This window comes from Dermacentor andersoni, chromosome 4, assembly GCF_023375885.2.
Source record: "Dermacentor andersoni chromosome 4, qqDerAnde1_hic_scaffold, whole genome shotgun sequence".
Lineage (NCBI taxonomy): Eukaryota > Metazoa > Arthropoda > Arachnida > Ixodida > Ixodidae > Dermacentor > Dermacentor andersoni.
Genome location: NC_092817.1, coordinates 76,770,856 through 76,792,497, shown reverse-complemented (window position 1 = coordinate 76,792,497; position 21,642 = coordinate 76,770,856). Strand labels below are relative to the sequence as shown.

At 45.4% G+C, this 21,642-nt stretch overlaps 1 protein-coding gene across 2 annotated transcripts in view; it reads left to right on the top strand.

Moving 5' to 3' along the window:
• Positions 1 to 21,642, top strand: part of LOC126536787 (cell adhesion molecule Dscam1-like) — a 236,582-nt gene that overhangs the window by 149,265 nt on the left and 65,675 nt on the right. For both annotated transcript variants that reach the window (XM_050183790.2, XM_055073936.1), the window contains exons 3-5: positions 9,238 to 9,399; positions 15,449 to 15,595; positions 20,817 to 20,934. In XM_050183790.2, the coding sequence (XP_050039747.1) occupies positions 9,238 to 9,399; positions 15,449 to 15,595; positions 20,817 to 20,934 (427 nt within the window). The remainder of the gene's footprint in view (positions 1 to 9,237; positions 9,400 to 15,448; positions 15,596 to 20,816; positions 20,935 to 21,642) is intronic.

Here is a 21,642-nt window from a genome sequence, read left to right as displayed (position 1 = left end):
GTTCTCTCCAGCTGGCAGAGTTGCCCTGGCGCTTTCTGCTGATGGTTCTTGGTTGAAGTATCACCTTTATGTTTGCAGTCGTTACTGTTTTCAACGAAGCGTTTCGGCATCTTCCTTTGAATTTTTGCGTGAATGGGATCATGCTCCTCCTCAAACGTTTCATGGTCCCTTTCTATTTGTCTCTTTTCAAAGCAGTTCCATTCTTTACATAAGTGCCACGACGTGTTCTCAGGTGCAACTCGAGGTTGAATTTCGATTTCAAATTCGACCAAATCTCAGCGAATGTGCCTCCGGCAGACTGTTGTTTGCGGGAGGTAAACTTTATTCAACGAGGAAACAAAACAGTTCTTTTGTTTTTGCACTATGATAAATTGTGAGCTCAGATGTGCGCAAACACTCACATTTTCTTCTTCGTGGGATCCAGACAAGTTTACCTTTTTGTATCGTAAGTATTACAGGCGCCACTATTTCCTGGATCGTAAAAAGGCACATTGCGAGACATAAGAAAAGGAATATTGATGGGAGTGGGGAGGGGAGGGAGAGGAAGGTTAATCAGAACAACGACGGTTGGCTAGCCTACAGTTTTTCTAAGAAAACGGAAATGAGTGTTGTGCACTTTCCTGTTTGCTCACCGTATACGACTTCAATAATTTAAAGAGGCCCTGGAACACTTTTCGAATGCAGTAAGAAAACGTTTGCAATCTGTCTATAGAGGCTACTGTCACCGTGCGAGTCAAATATTACTGCACTGTATGCAGCTGGGAAGTTAGTCTCGCAAACAAAGGGAGAAAAGGTTTGACGTTGCGTCCCCGGTGCCGCCACATCGAAAGCAGCAAGTTGACCAATAGCTATTGACTGATTTCCTGAACGTGATATCATTTTCAGTAGCACATGGTTGCTAATTTTCAGTTATTTAAATAAAAAATCTATATATCTGTGGCGTTGCTGCATAGCCTAATTTACCGCAGCCGCCACGGATTGCTGCGACGAACCCTTTCGCCGCCGCGACACTCAACTTTTCGCCGGGGCGTTGCCCTCTTGGCTTTTCCGCTAGCGGAGACGAAAAGAGGGAAAACCGGGTATGGGTGTGATAACTCCACTTCTAGTTGAAGGATTCGAAAGATTCTTGCGGCATGAGGCTCCTGGGGCGGCATGCTTTATTGGTGAGGCCATTCTACGATTAGTTAGAAAAGGATTTCATGGCCCCTTTAATGCGGTACTTTGCAATTTCGCGTATATACGGCTTCCTCTCTTTGGAAATCGGTGCAACCGTGACTTCTTGATTTTTTTTTATTCGTTTCATCTTACTCGTGCAATATTTGTGGATTTCTTGATACTGTTTGCAGATGTCAAAATATTTGAAATAGGTATATCTGAATGTTCACAATTCGCGACTGCCACTTCAGTGGAGTAGCAGTGGAGTAGGGTTATCTCCAGTTGCGCACATTTTTTTTATGTCGCTATTTTAACTGATCACTGCGTTTTTGCTTCTATGTCATGTGTTGGTTTATTGTCATTCTCAGGCACGTTCATTATACTGTTTTCTAGATTTCAGTCTACAGTCGTTAACTCTTAGTTAAATGAAAAAAAAAAAAACAATAAGTCAGACAGCGATATGTACGGCAGATATCTCACCTATACAGCATAGTAAACTCGAGCACGCAGGCATATATATATATATATATATATATATATATATATATATATATATATATATATATATATATATATATATATATATATATATATATATATATATGCACGTGTTCAAAGTAGAAGTTAACAACAATTACGAAGTGCAAATACAGATGAGGCAGCCGCCTCTAATAATTCTAATCCTTTTGCCCTCCTGTTGTCAGGATTTGCAGAAATAAAGCGAAAGTATGAATTAAACTCCGTGCAAGTCCGCGCCGATAATGATGCAGTATGTTTGTAGCCACCACAATATTTTAAGTGAAAAAGTAAAGGCAACGCAGAAGAAACGTCAGATCACGAGGGTAACAGAACTCTGCTACTGACACTGTAGAAAGGGGGGGGGGGGGGGGGAAGAGGGTAAGCTTCACCATTGCCGGGGGGAGGGGGTTAGGGCGGGGGCTCTGCGCATTGTACAAAACTTCGGAGGGGGCTCGGGCCCCGGAGCCCTCCCGTAGTCGGTGCCTATGCCCGCAGGGTTAAGAGTGGAGGAGTAAGAAAAAAATGAGGAATGTAGAAGCGCCGGTTAAAATAATTGTGATAGCCGGGCCCTTGACATGGTTACAGTGAACAAGGTTGGGCAGTAAACTGCCTTTGCGTCATGCATGAAGCATTAGTGGCCTGAAGACGATTTTGGGATGTACAGGCTCGTCCACTCTTAGGGTGAACACGGCTCACCGTGGCCGCGCTCCGCGGGGCGCCAGAGCGTCCGGCGCGGCGGCGCATGGAAGCGAAGCGGCGCAGGCGCACCGGACCCAGGGGGTGGCGCTTCGCGTCGTCTGCTACAGCGCCGGAGCGCACCGCTCTGGCTTTGCTGCAAAGTACACTTCGCTAGACCCAGGTGACTGAGCGACCGAGGCGGCGTTGCGGGAAGGCGCACTTCACTAACTAGACCATTTTCCATCTGGTTCGGTCTACAGCTTGTGAACAGCCTGCTTAATCAATATACATAAACAGAAACAAGCTTCTCACCACATAAATCTCTTAGCATGTGTTTAATAAGTAATGAGGGTAAAAACACAGTCATTTTTCGTGCTCTTTATTAGGATGGGGCCATTTTATTTTACTCTCACAGCACTTCGTGTAGTGCATACCGAGAAACCTATTTCCCGCTCCCTTCTTCGTTGGAGTCATCATGTGATCAGCCCAGCGCGCCGTTTCGCTCATGTCTTGATGCTAGAACGAATGTGCCTAATTGACCTAAGAAAGCGACCGAAACCCGCAATAAATTCCACAGAAAGTTAGAGAGCGATTGTTCAATCATGCATCATCATGTTTGCCATCGATTTTACCATTAAGGAGGGCAATAATATTACTTAGACAGCAACCAAGAAGAGACATCCGCTACTTAGCGACTCTCTTATTGACGCGTTAAGGTCTCTGGTAAGGGTGCATAAAGCGCTTTACGCGATGTAGGACAGTGCTCTCCCCGGCATAGCAACTGATTTGGCGGCAATTTTACTCTCCCTTTTCATCTTTCTACATCCTATAAAAAAACTAAATTCATTTTTGTTGTCACAGTTTGGGTAAAATCACCGAAGCGGTGCCAGTCCTTTGACGGCTACCTGATGCGAGAAGTAATATTCTCATTTAGAGGAATCGTCGGTCGATTATTTGATTACATTGATTAGGTGAAGTAAAACATGTGGCGCCGTCGTTTTTTTGGTTGTTTTTTTTTTCTCCTTAGAGTCAATGCACGCCGCGTGCGAATGCTTTTTCTGTCCGTTGTGAATAGGTAATCGGAGTAGAAAATCTATAATCTACATGTCTGTTTTCTAGCTTAAATTACGTCTTGCCGGCTAATTAAGTCGTTATTCGCTTCTATTTCATTTCAGTACTTCCTCGGAATAGGTCATATGCATACTAGCATATAATAATTTGTTAATTATGCGGTGTACGTCCCAAGGCGACACTTGGCCTCTGCGTTGCTCAACTATAGGTGGTGGGCATCGCATAGATTTGGAGAAAAGGAGGAATTGATTTATCTTTTTTTTAGAGGTTAGGGTGGGGGGGCGAGGCTGAGTGGGTAAAACCCAAATATGAATACGGCACAGGAACCCTTGTCGCGAACAAGCGATGCTGTTGCCGTCGTGGGGAAGTTGCCGGTCAGTGTGTTGGATGAACGCGGCCACGATAATTAAACCGGCGGTCATGAGGCCGGCCCGGTGTCGTCTGCGGACAGCATGCCGGTGGTCGGCCAACGGGCTTGACATGTGTAAAACCCAAGCCCGGCCCAAGCCAGATTGCTGTGGTCGGGCCAGTCTACTTTTTAACTGACCATGGGCGTCAGCCGGATCTACCGCCGAGCCCCCCCCCCCCCCCTTTTTTTTTTTCGTTTGCTTAGGTCATGCTACCTCATCTTAGCTCAATATGGTGATGCGGTGCAGCCAACGGCTGCTCAAGTGAGTGACTGGCCGCTCATGAGTTAAACATTCTGGGATGACTCGTCAAATCGAAAGACACCCGAGGTGTTTCCATTAAACGCATTTCTGTCGACTTGCATGATGAATTGCATTTTGTTCGGTCGCTGGTTGCCATGGTACTTCGGCGATAAAAACGCTGTAACAGTGCAGCATAATCTTATTTCCCCGGTGCACTTTCGGAAACTAGCCATGTCGCGGGTACCGTAAAAAGAAAGACGACGCATTGTAGATCTGTGCCTACAAAACTATTCTCAACGCGTTATATCGGAGTTGACAAAAAGGCCACTGAAAACTGTGAAAAATGCTCCTCGTAAAGCCCGGCAAAGAGCGACCACTGAAGCTGAATACATGACCATTATTGCGGCGGCTGCTGCAAGCCCAACCTCCACCGTTCGGGAAATTAAGAACAGCCTCACGCTGAGTGACGTCTCTGACACGACTATCAAGCGTCGCCTCTAGGCCCCAGCATAATAAAGAGCGCAAGAAAATGACCGTATTTTTACCCTCATCACTTATAAAAACATGCTAAGTGATTTATGTGGTGACAGGCTTGTTTCTGTTAATGTATATTGATTAAGCAGGTTGTTCACAAGCTGTAGACCGAACCAGCTGGAAAATGCTCAAGTTAGTGAAGTGCGCCTTCCCGCAACGCCGCCTCGGTCGCTCAGTCACCTGGGTCTAGCGAAGTGTACTTTACAGCAAAGCCAGAGCGGCGCGCTCCAGCGCTGTAGCAGACGACGCGAAGCGCCTCCCCCAGGTCCGTGTGCGCCTGCGTCGCTTAGCTTCGATGCGCCGCCGCGCCGGACGCACTGGCGCCCCGCGGAGCGCGGCCACGGTGAGCAGTGTTCACCCTAACAGTGGACGAGCCTGTACATACCTGAAGAACACTCACTGAGTTAACGTAAATAGTGAGCTACGTGGGGTACACGTGAAACATGATCGCGTACCCATTGTGCCTTCAGCGAAGTATGTTAGGCCTCTAAAGGCCAATAATGAATAACTATGTTAAGTAGCGAAGAAAACGAAACAAGCAGCACGGATGCTGGACATGGCAAGAGCATGGCAAGAGCAAATCATCACTATGGAACACATTTTGCATACTCTATGAAACCCTAAAGACCCTTTTAAGGACATTTTCACAAATTCAAAGAAGCTTTGTGAGACAAGGCACGATCGAGTCGTCAGCTTTGAGGTCAAGCCAACGTGTTTGATCGATTTATTTATTTTGTCGTGTCACCGGGGTGTCGTGTATACCCTCTTAGCGGTAACCTGCTCGTCAGGCAAGACGACTGTTCTTGAAGCACGTGTCGCCGCCCAGTCCCGCTTTTACGCGGCCAGACAAATACTTCCATTTCACGTTGTCCACTCGCCTCGGCGCGTTGAGCCGCGCCTCTATAGCCCGTCTCGCATGCATGGCTCACAGTCTCACATACGCGGCCGGCTGTTGCGTGTGCCGAGCTGACGAGGCAATTAGGCAAAGCCGCCAGCCAAAGCAACGCCGACGGGACGACGGACGCGGTGTTGAAGCATGCTCTCTGTGCCCGGTCACAATGACCGTCCATTAGTCAAGCTAACTCGATTATCGCCCGCCACGCGCAAAGGACAAGCCCTTCACCTCTGTTGTCTTCCCCTCCTTCCTCCCGTTTGCCATCTCCCTCTCCCTTTCGGCCTCGCTGTTTCCCGTCTGTCTTTTCAGGCAGAACAGATGCCAGTCAGAGCCCGTTCTCGTACATCTTCCTGCGCGATGGTGGAAATGTATACCCCTGACTGGGGGGGGGGGGGGGGGGGGGACGGATTTGCGGATTAGGTTGAAGCTATACCTGGGGAAGAAAGTTATATCTATTGTGTGTCGCATTTGTGCGATAACGCCGTCTCCATTAGAGGCTTTATTCTTCTTGTTAATATTGTTAGTACTGGTAGTAGTAGCTCACCTCTATACTCATCTTGTATTTTCTATTTTTTCGGCTTTTCGTACATCTGGACTGCTGTTGCCCATCCGTTTTCTCGACAACACTGGCCTTCTTCGCGTTGTTTGTTCTGCCATTTATTCGTGGTTCGTTACGTGCACCATTACAAAGACATTAAAAATATTCCTGACAGAATATAGTTGGCGATTTGTTAGTTTATTCTTTGTCTTCTACTTATTATTATTAATACCTCAATTTTCGTTGCTGTAAGTATGCGCCAACATCAGACCTTAGGGTCGTTCTGGGCTACGCTAAGCAATACATTGGCTAACTGATCGATTTATTGTTCCTAATACTCGTAACGAAGAGTTTTATCAGTTTTTAACCGTGTTGGCTTAGGTACGGCTTTAAGCTACTATACTTAATATATATAAAAGGTTATACTATATCATAAACGTTGTCTCTGTTAAAACTGTTCTACAGTTACGAAGCGCTACCATCTTACAAAAAAAAAAAAAATAAGAGAGAAGAAGACGATCAAGGAGAAAAAGGCTGAAGGAGATCTAAAAGCAAACAATTATATGGCGTACATCAAGAAGAATGTTAGCCGAGAGAGAACAATCTAAGCCGCGAAAAAATTTCCTATGGAAATTTTAACCGACGCTGCAGTTGTAACAGAGACCACTGCTGCGCGCAGAAGCTTACACAAATATTAAATAAGTTGGTAAGGTTCCCTACTGGAACACAATGTTCCACAGATTCTGAATGGTGCTATGAACGTTTTGCGCCACCGATTCGTGAATCTGTACAGAACAAAGGAGACGACAGACGAGACAACGACGTCACAAGAGCCGACCAGCAGCTGTAGATTTTACGTCACTATATTTGTTCACGTTCATTGAAATGACTGGATGCACATTTCAAGAAGTCCTTGCATCGCAAGCATCACAGTATTGAGCACTCGCCGGCAAGGTAAAGTGCTACGATTGTTGTAGAAGTCTGACTTAGACAATGCCTCCCATTTCTGCTTTATAACAACCGGCCATAATGTTTCGCTTGGTGACGGGTTGGGTTATTAGTACGACAGCGCGATTTGTCCACACAGCCCTTGTCTAAAACCTTTCTGGCCGCCTCCTCCATGAGAAGTCTTTGGCCATAGGAAAAAAGGAAAGTATTCGAGTACACACTTTAGCGTAATGTGAGAAAAAGAAATTATAAAAACTGTAGGTTTTACCAGTTCTTTACGTCTATATACGTGTCTTTGGAACTTCCTTGCGTACATGCCGTGGCCACACTGATGTTAAAATGCAGCCATCGTTTGTGCAGATTATAGAGCGCAGATGTTTTATGCACAAAGAGAATTTCAGGGCACGTGTAAGTCAAATTTCAGTCGAACTCCTTGATATCGAAAAAGCGTGTTTATAATTCAGGCGACGATAACGTAGCGTGCCTAACTTCAGCAATGGAAATCGCTTCGTTGTGTGCACTCTGCTTTACGCGTTGCCAAGTTATTGGAGAATGTGCGGTGGTCGCACGTATTTATCATTTTTCATTTTAATGGTTTCTTTTCTTTGTCAGCGGGCTTTAATTATTGACGTAACCTAGACAAATCTGCGGTAGCCCATTTTGTCTGAATTATTAAATTTTGCAAAGAACATTATTCCATTCTCCTACGATTTATCGTAAACGTAAAAAAAAAAATGAAATCACGCTTCTAAACAAATAAAGATACGTGCGTTATTCTATCATTGCCTTGGCTTCAGTGAATGCTACGTCTGACTGTTCGTACTCATTTCAGAAATGCCGTCAACTGCTTTCACTCTAGCGACCAAAGTAAGCCTTTTGGGCGAATCTTCCAGGCGCACATTACAGTAAAAAGTATATTTCCTTGGGAAGCTCCTCGCGGCTCGTTGTGTGCATGAAACTCGTGTGCTATGGTCTTAGCTAACGCGCGCCGAATTCGATAAAGGCTTCACTTTATTACGCTCAAGAAAAAGACAGAATCTTAACTTCTACAAGACGTCGTTGGTTATATCGAAATAGATTTGGCTAATTCAAGCTGCTCAGTGTGTCCTTAAAAAGTCAGGCGTTAGAAACTGTCGCGCTGCATCTACAGGCACAAAACGCATGTCCCGTTAGGAACGGCACGCTTCGAAGTGACTTCGTGCATTTCCTGAAGGCTGCCGGGCCTAAACCGTTTGCTTTGGAGCGAGGAGTATCTTCCAAAGGGCTAGCAAGAGAGGAGGTGCTGCTGGTGATTTTTTTTTCTCTTTTTATTTATTTATTTATTTTTTTGCGCGGTGTATTGCGAAGTGGGCTGTGACTTGTCCAGATGCCATAAGCAGCAATGAAGTGGGCGCCTTTGTTTCTCCATTCGGCAGTGGCTCGCCTGGGGTTGGTGTACAGTCACTGATAAGACGGATGCACGCAAGCTTCTTCGTAGCTAAAAGGGTCCCCTGGAACTCCTTTACAGCGCTTGCTTGCGCCACGCGATCTTTAAGCGGCAGCTGCTGTAGAAGGTGGAAGCGAGCTGATAAGCTAATCGTTCGCGAACACGACGCAGCTGCGCGTACAGGGCAACACTTCCAACATCTTTTTTGCTAAACTGAAATTTATGCTGCATAATTATCGAAATTTGCTAGTACTAACTACGGGGCAAGAACAAGGACGGTAAGAAGTAAGCTTTAATGCAGCTAAGGTACCGCGCAACGAACAATGAGAGAAAAAACAAAAACCTTAAGAGTACGAGTAAAAGATAGGAAGGCGGCAGTATGGAGTACAGAAAAAAGCGGTTAGCTGATATTATATTCAAGATTAGGAAGAAGGAGTAATCTTGGGCAGGACGAGTAATTAGTAGAACAGATAACCGATTCTATATTATTGTAGAAGAATGAGTGCCAAGAGAGAGCAAATGCAGGGGAGGACGTAGGAAGACCTTGTGATGTGATTAGATTCATACTGTCTTTGCAAATATCATAATTTTCGCTGACGCAAAATAGAGATTTTAGTCCTGCAATGAACGTAAACACTTTAATGATGATATTGATGTGGTGGTGGTTGTTATGGTGATGATAGTGACGATGGCAACAACGAATACGAAAATAATTAACTCATTAATTCTGGAAGCACAAGAATATAGGAGCGGCTACCTTGCCCCCACTGGTGCCATGCTGCGCATATCTTAACGGCAATTTCTGCCCCTCTTTTCGATGCAGTGCTGGACACCAACTATGAGATACGCTTTTCGGACAGGCACGTTCTCTCCGGCAACTCCGTACTCCTGCAGTGTCCAATTCCCAGTCATCTGGCCGACCACGTGTTCGTGACGTCGTGGCAGAGGGTCGACGGCTACGTCATCACTAAGAACACTCAAGGAGGTATGTAACATTCATCGGCATACGACCTTCATTACTATCATTAGCATAAATTACTATCATTAGCATAAAAAACAAGTGTGAGCACACCTCTGATCTATCCATACGCTTGTACATAATCATTTATACGAAGCCAGTACTGATGTCAATATTTCTGATTAAATATCGAGAACTGTAACGGGCCAATTATTATTAACCAATTAATTTTTTCCCTTATTTTTCAGTACGTTTCATCAGTGTTTACTTCTTCTGCATGGTTAGCCTGTGAACGTTCCGCGAAAGATTCCTTGTCGTGCCTAAACAAAGGTACCCGCCAATCGCAGTCGCACCTGACGGTGCAGTGCGATAGGCGCTGCACCTCATTTTCAAGAGCATTTGATGGTGCCAATGTGCTTGATGCCATTATAAAATAGCGACCAGCAATGCGGCAAGAGTACATATACGTAGAAAGGAAAGAACTATGATTCCCTCACCGTAACCTAAAAGGATGACGTAACACGGCAATATCTTCTGTCTTCTGCGTCAAGCGTAAACTTAGAGCTTATTGGGCGTCTATATTTTTTTTTTCGGGCGGTCGTGGTGGAACTTGTGGTTGCTTTCTTCGAATCGCCTGTGAAATTCTTAAGCCACCTGCTGGGACTTCTCTGACATTGCTTGTTTTCTCGCTCTTTAAAACAGAGAAGAGAAAAAGCAACGTGCATTGGCGTATATTCTCGCCTTGCGTGACTAAAGTGCGTATCTCTTGTCGGAAACGAGGGCCAGTATCCACGAAACAACCCTTTACATAACAGCAACTTCTCATTGCCTGGCTTTCGGGAGCCCGGCACTTAGGATAGCGGCCAGGATGACCACGGCCTGACTGGAACGACCATGGTCGATCGTTGATGGCTCTGACGTCAGAGAAGCTTCGCAAATACGTCTACAAAAGAGAAAAGTTAGATCTATTACTCCCACGGCTATGTACAAGTTAGTATAAACGATTGTAATCGATTATGGCGACAAGTTTGAAACGTCCAAACGCGTCATATTTAGCAACAAGAGCTAACGCGCAGATAGAAAGCAAGAAGAGGAAAAGAAGGAAAGAAAACACTCAGGAAGTGTGTGAAACGTGATATCCCTTTAGTTTAATAGGTTATATTGATAAAATATTTATTTCAGTTCCGAACATCAAGTTTGAGATAGTCGCGCCGCTTATTTTGGCTTATTTTGAGAGGTATAACGGATTGCTGTTCATTTTGTGTGATTCATCGGCAAGCTGGCCACGCCGAAACTTGGTTAAATTCTCTCAGCTACAACATATGCACTATGAATTTCAGTCTTGGTAAGTTGATCTCCCACGATGTCACACATCGCAGCACGTAGTCATTAAATGTACCGACTGTTCCCCTTGCGGTAGTGAAAATACCAGAACGTTGGTAGAAATATGAGCACAAGCACAGATTGCACAGATAGCACAACTATATCAGAGATTTCGAAATAAACCATACAGTAACAAGAATAATGTGACAGGTACATTATCTAGATATGTTTTCCATGCACGAAAAAACACACACAGAAGAAACACGAAATGCTTGAGGTCGTATGCGAGGTTGGTGTATCGCCAATACAACCTAAAGGTGAACTTAAACGAAATTTTGATCCCGTATATTAAGCCTAGTTTAGGATAATGTAGATACACAGGCGTCTGCGCAGAAAATTTCACATTTGAAGTATGACCGGAAGCGCCGCAAGAAGTTCGTAAAAATAGCTGTTTTCGATACCTAAACTGAAAAGAAAAACGCCGCCAATACCGCTGACCGGAAGTGACGCATGTCCCAGAACTCACGGCTCCTCGTCACGATCTTCCTGATAATACGGTGCCCGGATCTGCCCGTGGTGCGCTGAAATATCGCAGAGGCTACGTGCTGCGGCCTTGCGTCATAACCGCTAGCCACGGGATGCACGCGTCGTCTGATTAGTTGCTGTTTAAAGACTGATAACACAAAAAATAAGAAGCTCTGAAAGATTGCCAAAATTGCTTCAGCGGTGCACGCTACTCACTTATAGCCAACTTAGCCAAAGTGAAATTGCATTGCAGCTGGTCTTAGACCATGGTTGCCAGGAGCAGCTCATAGCCAGATATATGGCCGTACTGTTATGATGTTCACTATCGTTCAAAATGTTCTCTTGGATGAAAGAGAGAGAAAGAGAGAAAAGAAAGCAAGAAGCGAGATACGTGAGTGCTAGCTTGCTCGTATGCAATGAACAACTTCAAAAATTCACTTCCTCGTAGTTTCTTTGTGCTCACTGTTTACCAGTAGCAGGCATACTGTGAATAATTGAATAAAAAGAGTTGTCTCCGCATACGAAGCGAGAAGCAAAATGAAAAAAAGAAAGACAAGTCGTTGAACGTTCGCGACTTAGCCACCACCGATAGGAAGCCACATGTAGCTATCTCACTCTGGGAGCGAAACCGCTCGGGAATTATGAAATTTTAACGCTTCGCTTTTTCTTCCCAACTTCAAACTTCAACCAGTCACATCGGCCCAGTCTATCGTTGCCGGGGCGCGGCAAAATTTACTCGGAGCAAACCCCCGGCTTCGTCAAATATTCATTTCGAAAACATTCGTCGCGCAACGCCGCGCCGGGCGGCTCGTGCTGATCGGCGTTCCGGTGGAGGTTCGTCCAATCTCGCGTCTGGTTCTTTTGTTGCCTTAGTCTTCCGCCCGACGCTCTTAAGAATGCATAGACGCGCCCACCGCGGCGGGCATCTGCTGTCGCCATCTGTCACCGCGACTGAGTCTGTGTTTTTATGCCCGGGTTATTATTTCTGCACGACGGGAAATGAAAGTGGACGGCACGATGGTAAGGAGAGGCTCACGCGACGAAAGGCCAAGCTTAGAGCGTGCGCTAACCTGTTCGTCGCGAAGCCTGCCATTGTCCAACGTGTCCGAGACTCACTCTTATTGAAATCAAATGTCGCGCACTGACGCGAAACTTGCTTTCGTCTTCATTACATTCCAAATGCTGGATGTTCGTTTCTATCAAGCGATAACTTGTGGAACTGTGCACGGTAGTTCCATCTTTTCACCTCTCGCGTCAATAAAAAAAAGAGTGTTTAGAAGCGTGCGAGAAAAATGGAGTAGGCGCAGGAGGCGTACCTAGTAGGCACGCACAGCACCGCTACTGGGCGCGTTTTTCCTGCATTTTGTAGATATACATATACACATTACGTAGCTCATGGCCAACGATAATAAAAGGAGCTCTACGTCCTCGCTTGAATATGGTTGCGGGCCAAACTGTGCAACATATTGGCTAAAAATCAGTACGGCCTTTGTACAGTTATGTAGTTTATGTCCTATGCAGCATGTTGTAGTTTAAGAAAAAATGAAACGAAGGAACTAAACAATAAGGAGAAATACGGAAATTGACCGAGGGTGCCTTTAGTTCAATTACTGTATACTAAAAAAATAAGAGACGGTAATATTACAGGAAGTGAGTGCTTGATCCTTAGAGAAAGTGAACACATAAAAAAAGAAAGAAAGAAAAGAAAGATCGTACGCGCGAGAGCAAGGCCTGATAGATATACGTTCCATAAAAAAAGCGTTCTCTCGCATCGCGTTTCCTCTCCCGGCTGAAGCGCCATAAAGATAAGGCTAAAGTACCTTTCCCTTTCTCATGCCCTCATATCTTCGCATATTTATTCGTGCACAGGCATCCGAGCGAAAGTCACGAAATACTTGCATGGCCTAGGGAGGAAAGGCTGCAGCAGGAGCTTGTAGGGGGTAGGGAATGAAGCGTTAAAGGTTCAGCAAAGACAGAAAGCAAGAAAAAGAGAAGAAAAAAGAACAAAAAGGAAACGAACATCCTCGCTGCAAGGAAACGTCACGTATGGCCACAGCCGTATAACCAATTTGGAGGTCTTGGATACAGCGAAGATGTAGATCATGGCGCAAGAGTGTACGCCGCAGGTTGGGGATAACGCCCCGTGCAGAGAGAAAGGAGTTTGAACAGGCGGGTTATTATGGCTTCGAATGGCATGGGGCTCTCTCAGAGTAATGCGCACGGGAGTGCCAACAAATCTCTCGGGGCACACGCGTCGCGCTTGCACACCAGCGAGTGGATTCTCACAGGCGTCGTTGGGGCGATGATTCATCCGGAATAGCTACGCTGTTGGCCTTTGAGCTAACGTCCGCCATTTCTGTTTCTTTTCTTTTTTCTTCTTCTTATGGTTTTGCTCAGCAACGCAGGTATCTGGTTGATAGCGTGTCCAGCGTGCGCGTGGAAGTGGTTATGCGCTTAGGAATATAGGCCCGTGTCGTAGGCACTCTGAGACCTGTTAGGCGGCGAGGTCACCGGACTGGAGATGTGTGCCCATTTTCGGTGCTTGATAAAGGAATTGGCGCAGAGTAGCCATTTTTTGTTATGACTATGTAGGAGCAGAACGTCTCCTGCAGTTTTGCGCTGGCCTTGTGGGCAAAAGCGTTGCAGCGTGGGCTGTATATAGCTGGAAAATTGCCGTAAAGAAGTTGGCAAAGTACAGCCCTGCTGTTCCGCAGTTGAATCTACGAAGTAAATACCTAGAAAGCAGGTCAGCGCGCTGGCGGGCCTGCTGGCCAGTCTCTAACGTTAGCGCTAGGAAGATTCAAAAACTCTTATTGCTATCAACGTGAGTGGCTGCAGCATTGCTGTTGACCGAAGTAGGCGCTCTGATTCATAATTAGTGACAGTCACTGCTGAAATTTGTCTAAATGTGGCATTAAAAATCAAATACGCACACTGACGCGCTATAACAGCGCAGCAGGAAACAGTCATACTCGTGCGTTCAATTGGCAGTGAGCCGTTACAGCGGATGGAAGGGGAAGTGGGAACGCGCTGCCGCAAAATTCCTGCCGCCGTTTCTGCTGGTGCCCGAAACGTCTGAAACGCGTTAACCTTGTTCGGCAGGAACTGTATTTTGACTTTCTTGTGGAGCTTTCCTCGGGCAGCTTCGCCATAAGTTAGCTCAACCGAGGCCTTCGCGCTTGGCGAGTGCCCTCATACGATTGCAAAACGGCTTCTCTGCTTAGACCACAAAATCCGATTCACGAAATTCAACGACCGGCGGCATACTCGGACTTTTGACTTTCCCCTTGCGCAGCTTATGGGACAGTTGTGGCACGTCATCTGGTTTTATAGTGCAAATACACCTGTGAGGTTATCATCTACGCTAATTCTCTAAGCTCTTCTGGAGTGGAACTTGCGTTACTGCTTGTTTTACACATTCCGAGAGGGGAACGCCTATTTGCAGTCCCCACCCAAAGGACATCAAATCCGTGCCTGCTTTGGCAAACATTAAACGGGCGTGAACCGCTCGAACCGCCAGCCCGGCAAAGCTTCCTGTCCTCATGCTAGCACGGGGACTACTGCCTATAGAGCCGGCAGATCAAACCTTGGACGAGCACGTGCAAACAACTTTGTCGACGTGAGGTGCTTCATCGGTTATTCCAAAATTATTGATCGACCAACCGTGGTGGCTTAGTGCTTGCGGAGTCGTGCTGTCGCATAGATTTAAAGATGGCGCATGTCATTCGTACTTCCGTCGAGTGCATTTAGTATACAGAAACTCAGAAATATGCAAGAGTTTGGACAGGGCAAGCAGGTATTTGCTCCTTATTCTGCACTGTGCACAAAAGACGGGTTTGACACTAACTCTCCTAACCGCTCGTGCTCATTTTCTCACACCGGGGCATAACAACCGCTGTGGTTGTTCGCAAGGCGTAATGGATTGATGAGTCTCGGTGATGCGTTCGTGCGGTATTCACGCTCACAGTGTTCGCCTTATACTGTCTGCTTTTTTTTGCAGAACTGAAACCCCTCCCTCTACTTTTGTTTTCATCCCTTAAGCCCCTCTCCCCTACATAGGGTAGGAAATCGGACGCGCGTCTGGTTGACCTCCCCATTTCTCCGCTCTCCCTCTCTTCCACCTTTTCGTGACCGCATTGGCTGTGATGCACCACTAAATTGTTATCTAGTCTTTTAGAGCTTGACATTATCACTGCCAAGACGCGGTGATTTGCTTTTTGTGACACAGACGACTACTTGGTTACGAGTGATGGGCAGTTGTACATCCGCGAGGCCCGGGATGCCGAGGAGCTCCTGCGATACCGATGCCACACCGAAAACACGCTCACCCGCAGGAAGAAGACCAGCATGAACTTCGTACGCCTGCTTCTCAGAGGTGAGTGTGATGGTTGGTATAGCGGCAGTTCGAGCACAGAGTATCACCCTTCCGAAGTGCATATTCACGGCGCATTATGTAGCTACAAGGGTGTACAGCATGAGTTTTTTAAACGCGGAGACTGTTCCTTAATACGATCTGAGATGCTAAAAAAAACATTTATCGGAGGAGTGCATAACTGTAGTGGACATAAACGAGCGAGAGCTGCCGGCATTAATCGTCCCAAACGGCCTTTCATGAATGTAATGAATAGATCATCAATGAACCTTAAGTGTAATGGAACCTCAGATCTTCCTCTGAGTGAACAGACAATACTAGAACACGGTCTCCAACGATCATCTGCTCAGAAAGCAGAGAAAGCACTTTTGTGCTGTCTAAGACGGTGTGGCTTGTGCGATCACCTTTGACTGTGTACCATCTCTCTCTCTGTCTCAAGCCCCAGCACCGAGTCCAACCGTTGCATTTATTTCAGTTGATTTTTATGTAGCATTAGGTGACCGTTACTTTTGGCAGCAATTTCTGTCATTCTGCTAAAAGTCTTTTTTTTTTCACTTGACTTTTTAGCAGTTGTGCCGTCTTCAGTTCCCGCTGCAGGCGTTTAAGGGGTCAAGTGTCAAACACGAGGAAAACCACTAGCGCCTAGTGGTACTGCCAACAAGAACTTTTTAAGCGTGATTAAGAATAAATGCGTTTTTCTTGCTGTTTTAGAAGCTACTGTGGCTGCCGAATGACACTATCTCTCGGCTTTCTGAATCTTGACCACACATAGTCGCGTCACAGATTCGCGAATTATCGCACGTCAACGTGATCACCTGCCAGTTTCGGCACCGCTCACCCGCAGAAGAAACGAGGTGCACTAAGAAACGATACAGGCAACAGTCAAATAAGCACACTTAGTGGCCGCACTTTCGCCAGTTATATCCGCGCCCTGGGTGTCCGGTCTGCAAGTCACGCAATGCTGAAGCCGACATCTACCACCTGCTGTGGGTTTGCCCTGCGTTGAAGTCGACGAGGCTCCGGCACCTCGCAGCAGGGAAACTTCCGCCGCATAATCCTAGCTATTGCACTGCTTGGACGCAGGGACCACATTATCGATCCCTCCTGGACTTTATTAGGTCCGCAAATATTTTTTCATTCATTTAATCATCCTTATTCACCCGCATCCCATACCCCTATATGGCCTGAGGCATTAAACCTCGCATTAAAAAAATAATAATAATAAGCAAGCTTCTTGTAAGGATATAGAGATTGGAGAACGTCTTTTTATTGTTGTGATTTTTAAACATTGAGCACCACGAGCTTCACTTTGTCACGAACTAGACCTTAAAGTAAGAGGTAAATCAAATTTCTAGAGTTCCCTATGCTTTGATGACGAAGTAGTTTCGGCGAGCACATTTGACTAAACTTTTACTGCGAGTCTAAGCAGCTGCATTTTATTTTATTTATTGCCTGTTGTAATATTATGAATTAAAGAAATACAAATGAAAGGAAGGGAGGTTAAGCAGGACTGAGCCCGGTTGGCTACACAGCACTGGGTAAGGGAATAAAAGAGGAAAAAAAGAAACGAAGAGAAAAAGATAAAGTTAGCAGTTTATATCGGCGAGATAGTAAAAATTACCTGCACTGTCCTTCGGAAATGTCAGCCACCTTGTTAACCACTTGACCAAAGCTCGCTACACTGTATGAAAGGCAGACAGGACAAGTTAACACTCTCTGAGGCCATTTACAAGGAATCGGGTGAAGAAAACAGATTACGTTTGTACATCTCCAACTGTAACGTAAAGAAGTGGCGTTTTGAAAACTTGAACTTTTCCATCAGGTTATGGTAACAAATTCGCCGAGCAATCAAATACAGCCGTATTCAACTGTATTGGAGAAACTAGGGCGCACTTCCCTGTTCTTTCGCACAATGCCCCCGCACAAGAGATTGTTCGCGCCATCCTCGAAGCCATGCATTACTTCGAGTGCATCTTGCTGTTTCTCCACCTTCCTATGTTGTACACTTCGTTCCTGCTACCCACTGGGTGCGAACAAAACAGAAAAACAATACGGGATAAAGGAAACTTTTGTTCCGCAGTAAGTGCAGTTTGTCCCGAGTTAATTACGAAGACTGCTGCGTTTGGTTAATCCCGCCGGGAGTGAGCCTCGATGCTGCTCCGTAAATTACAAGGGAGGTGCAGAAAAAAATCGTGCTGGCTTAAGTTGTACGCAGGCGAAGGAAGATGCAGAAGCGCAAGAGCAATGCTCGAACGGTCTTAGGCGCGCCAGTCCTTGGAACGAACGACAGCTTGCCCAGACGGAAAAGGAGAGATTGAAAAAAAAAAAACTGAGTGTTGACAAAGGCAATGGGAAGTTCCCTTCATTTTCGGCGCCTTCCATTGGTGGCTCTAAGCCTTTCCCCTTTGTACTGCCGTAAACCTCCTATCTGTACAAGCCGTAATCTCGAACGCCTGAAGCGTAAGATTTTTTTTTTTCGTGAAACAAGACCGAGACATATCTTAAAGAAAAAAAAATTCTCATGAGGTAATTTCAAGGCTCGTAGTGCTGAACGGAAATAAGCTTCGTTAGAACAACGGCTGGAATAAGAAAGAAGGAAGACAAGCTGTGTAAACAGCAGACAATGAAAGGTTCTGAAGAAATTTTCCTAACTAATCAGATATTAGCAAAGATTACTGAGCACTCACATCACAAACATACAATTTATGATCACAATATTGTCTGAAAGCGCCATAAGCATATTCCGAGCACCATCACGAGCTTCTGTTTGCACTTTAATGCTTTTTTTTATTATGGGGTGCAAGGATTATTTTATGTGGATAGGAAACAAACAAATCAAGAAACGCAATAAAAAGATATGTTCATGACACTGCTACGTTAAAATGCTCTGGGAAACTCTTGCTGCTTGAAGTAAAGGCTCCACATTGTTCTGTACATATTAGGAGTAATCTGAATATTGAGTTCACTGGCCATGCCTGTATTAACGTTGAGCGAGAAATATTGGGCCGTTTAGAAGAATACGAAACAGACAGAAGAGTGAGCCATGTTACACAGGTAAATTATTCTGCCAGAATTTAATCACTATCTGTTACGCAGACCAACAAAAAACGTAGACGAGAATGACTAAACATGTTTTTATTTAGGAGCTTGATGGGACATTCAAAAGAAAGGAAAGATATGCACACGCGCCTTTCCATTTGTATGCTCCACCTAGCGCCCAAAAACCCTGTTTAGTAAACCCAAGCAGCGTGCCCAAGAAGAAATTCTATTGAGTAGAAGAGGACAACACCAAATTTGCAGTGCAAAGTTCGATTTCCGAACTTCTTGACCTGCTCCGAAAGTTTTCCTAAACGAACATAGCATATCAACACACGACAATAACATCAAATTAGTTAAAAACTTATAAAACAAGCGATTATCTATACTTTCGCCAGGCGGTATTGAAAATGACAGACGTATATGGTAAACTGCCCACAGACCGAAAAGAAACAAAAATGGCAAGTGAAAGACGCTATTATCTCAGCTTGTACTTTCGACAGACACAATGCTCGCGCTATCGTGGCGCCGGTGGTTTCGTTTCACCGACGACGAGACGCAGCAAGAAGCGCTTGAAACCTGGCCCAAGTACCGAGTCTGGGCAGTGACGTATGGCAGTTCGTGCAATACGAACCATGCCACAAAGTGAACGTGACGCGCATGATCATTCTTTTGTAGATGTATAGACTCCGAAGACGTACGAAACGCGAAAGGGGAACGCTTTTCTTTTTCGGCCGGCTTTACAAGCGGTGCTTGGACCGTTAGAGGCGAAAAATGAACTAGAAAATGTTCAGGCCTCCTTCGCCCCGAGAGCGAAACTGCAACAAAGATAGATGTCGCCTTCTGTTCTCACAGGCCCCAGAGAGCTGTGTACAATGCCTATTTGGAAAACAGAAGAGATGTTGTGGGGAAAAATAGGGAAAAAAAAAAGGAAACGCAAGGAAAGCTGTATATCGAAAGGTCTCTGGGTGTTTGCTATTCGCGCTGCAAGCGACTCGGAAATCGGCGATTGCGCATTGCACCAAGTCAACGTGTTCCGAAGCCTCGGTACATATTTCTTAAGAGTAAGAAGGTGAAGTGTTTGCCGGCAGTGATATTTCACTCCGGATTGACTCCACGCCTGGGTCTGTACAAAGCCATCGTTGGTCGGCCAGTTCTTACGTAAAGGGTCGATTTCCTAGACAAGAAGCGTGCTCAATAATTCAGATTCTGGTCCTTCCTAATCTCATTGTGAAACCTGCAAGAACTTCGATACCATAATAAAGTATCGATAAGGTATAAACACGTGTGCTGCACAAATAAATAAATAAAAAAATAAAAAAAAGAAAGAAAGAAAGAAAGAATGAGAAAGAGAAAGAAAGAAAGAAAGAAAGAGAGAGAGAGAGAAAGAAAGAAAGAAAGAAAGAAAGAAAGAAAGAAAGAAAGAAAGATGACCGGTTAAATGTGCCATAAGTGCTCGTGCAACCGCAGTGAGATTTGGTCTTCAAATGAAACATTACCTGCCATTATGCTCGTAATCATTCGAGCGATCGTATTCTTGCGTGCTCTGTAGCACAAACTTTGCGCCTCCAACCCCGACGAAACCTTCTACGGGCGAATGAACGCAATCGTCTGCACACTGCAGATAGCAGCGGTTTTCTTGGCCGACGATTTCGTAAGCGCCAGACGCCAGCCTTCTTTTAGAAAGCAGCGAAAGATTTTATAACTGCTGCTTGAGTAACAAACAGCAGTGACATATGTGCAGTCACAAAGGTTAAAGATGTATAGGCTTATAACAGAGAAACGAAGATGAACTGCTGGTATACTGCACGGCAAGGAAACATCCCTGAGTCACTCACACAGGGATAGTAATAAAAAAAAAAAATACAGAAGGTACTGCGCAATGCAAGAAAAAAAAAAAAGTTCCGGGCGAGAAACAAATAAAGATAAAAATATCAATATAAAAAAATGATAAAAAACTTGTGTTTGCATGCTGAGCGCAATCACAAGGAAAGTATGCTCATGGGTAGCTTAATCTTAGATAAATAGCTCGAGATAATGCTTTGGCCTAGCAATAATGCACGTTGCAGAGTAGTTTCACAAAATGAACGCTTTTTGTGCGCTCCATGCCGGCTGAACAATGCCTGTGTATTGCAGAAACCCCCCGCAGCGACTGACGCTTGCTGGCTTTCCTTTCTTGCCACTGCAGAGCCAGTGGCAATGCAAATGCCATCCATCGTCCACCGCAGTAGCCGGGTGCTCAGTGATCCGGACCTCCCGGCGGAGTTGGTGTGCGCAGCCGAGGGATTCCCCGTGCCATCTTATAGGTTAGCGTATGCGTCTACAACGTTGCCTTCCTTTCCTATTTTCGGCCGAGCTGTTTCTTGCCTGACTCACAAGTGCAGCCTTGAGAAGGAAAGAAAGGTTGAGACAGATCACATCTGAGCCCTTACTTTGACGGCGAACGTTCCTTTGCAATAGGAAACGTTCTTACGTCGCGACTTTCGTTTATTGGCTTTGCCCTACGTACTTCATATAACTTCGTTATATTTGTGTGTAATGTACAGCCATTCCCTTCAGAATTTCTTTCTTTGGTACACCAAAGATGTGTACGTTTTGTATGCCCTGCAATAAGGCACACTTTGTCTGTTTTTGTTGTTTATGACTTTTCAAGCTCAAATGATCGCATCCATATAACTTCTCAAAATTTCAGAGAGAACGACAGATGAAGCCGTTCTTTGATAAAGAAACTCAGATCAAGCAATTGGCTTGGAACAATTGTCTAACGGGAATTGCTCAACCATGAGGCAGAGGACGCGCACCGCATTTTGATCTTACGCTCCTGTCGGGTTTTTGCGAAACGGTGCTTCGGTTTGGGGAGCCCTAAATTTCGTTTCCTCTGAGTGCACGAAGCGGCTGCATGTGCAAGGCAAGGTATGCAGCAGATTTTGCTCGCGGTGCAATATCGGAGGCTTAAGTGATGAACTGGTGTATATTCATGAAAGATCCAAAGCCCTCGGAAGATTTAGCGAGTA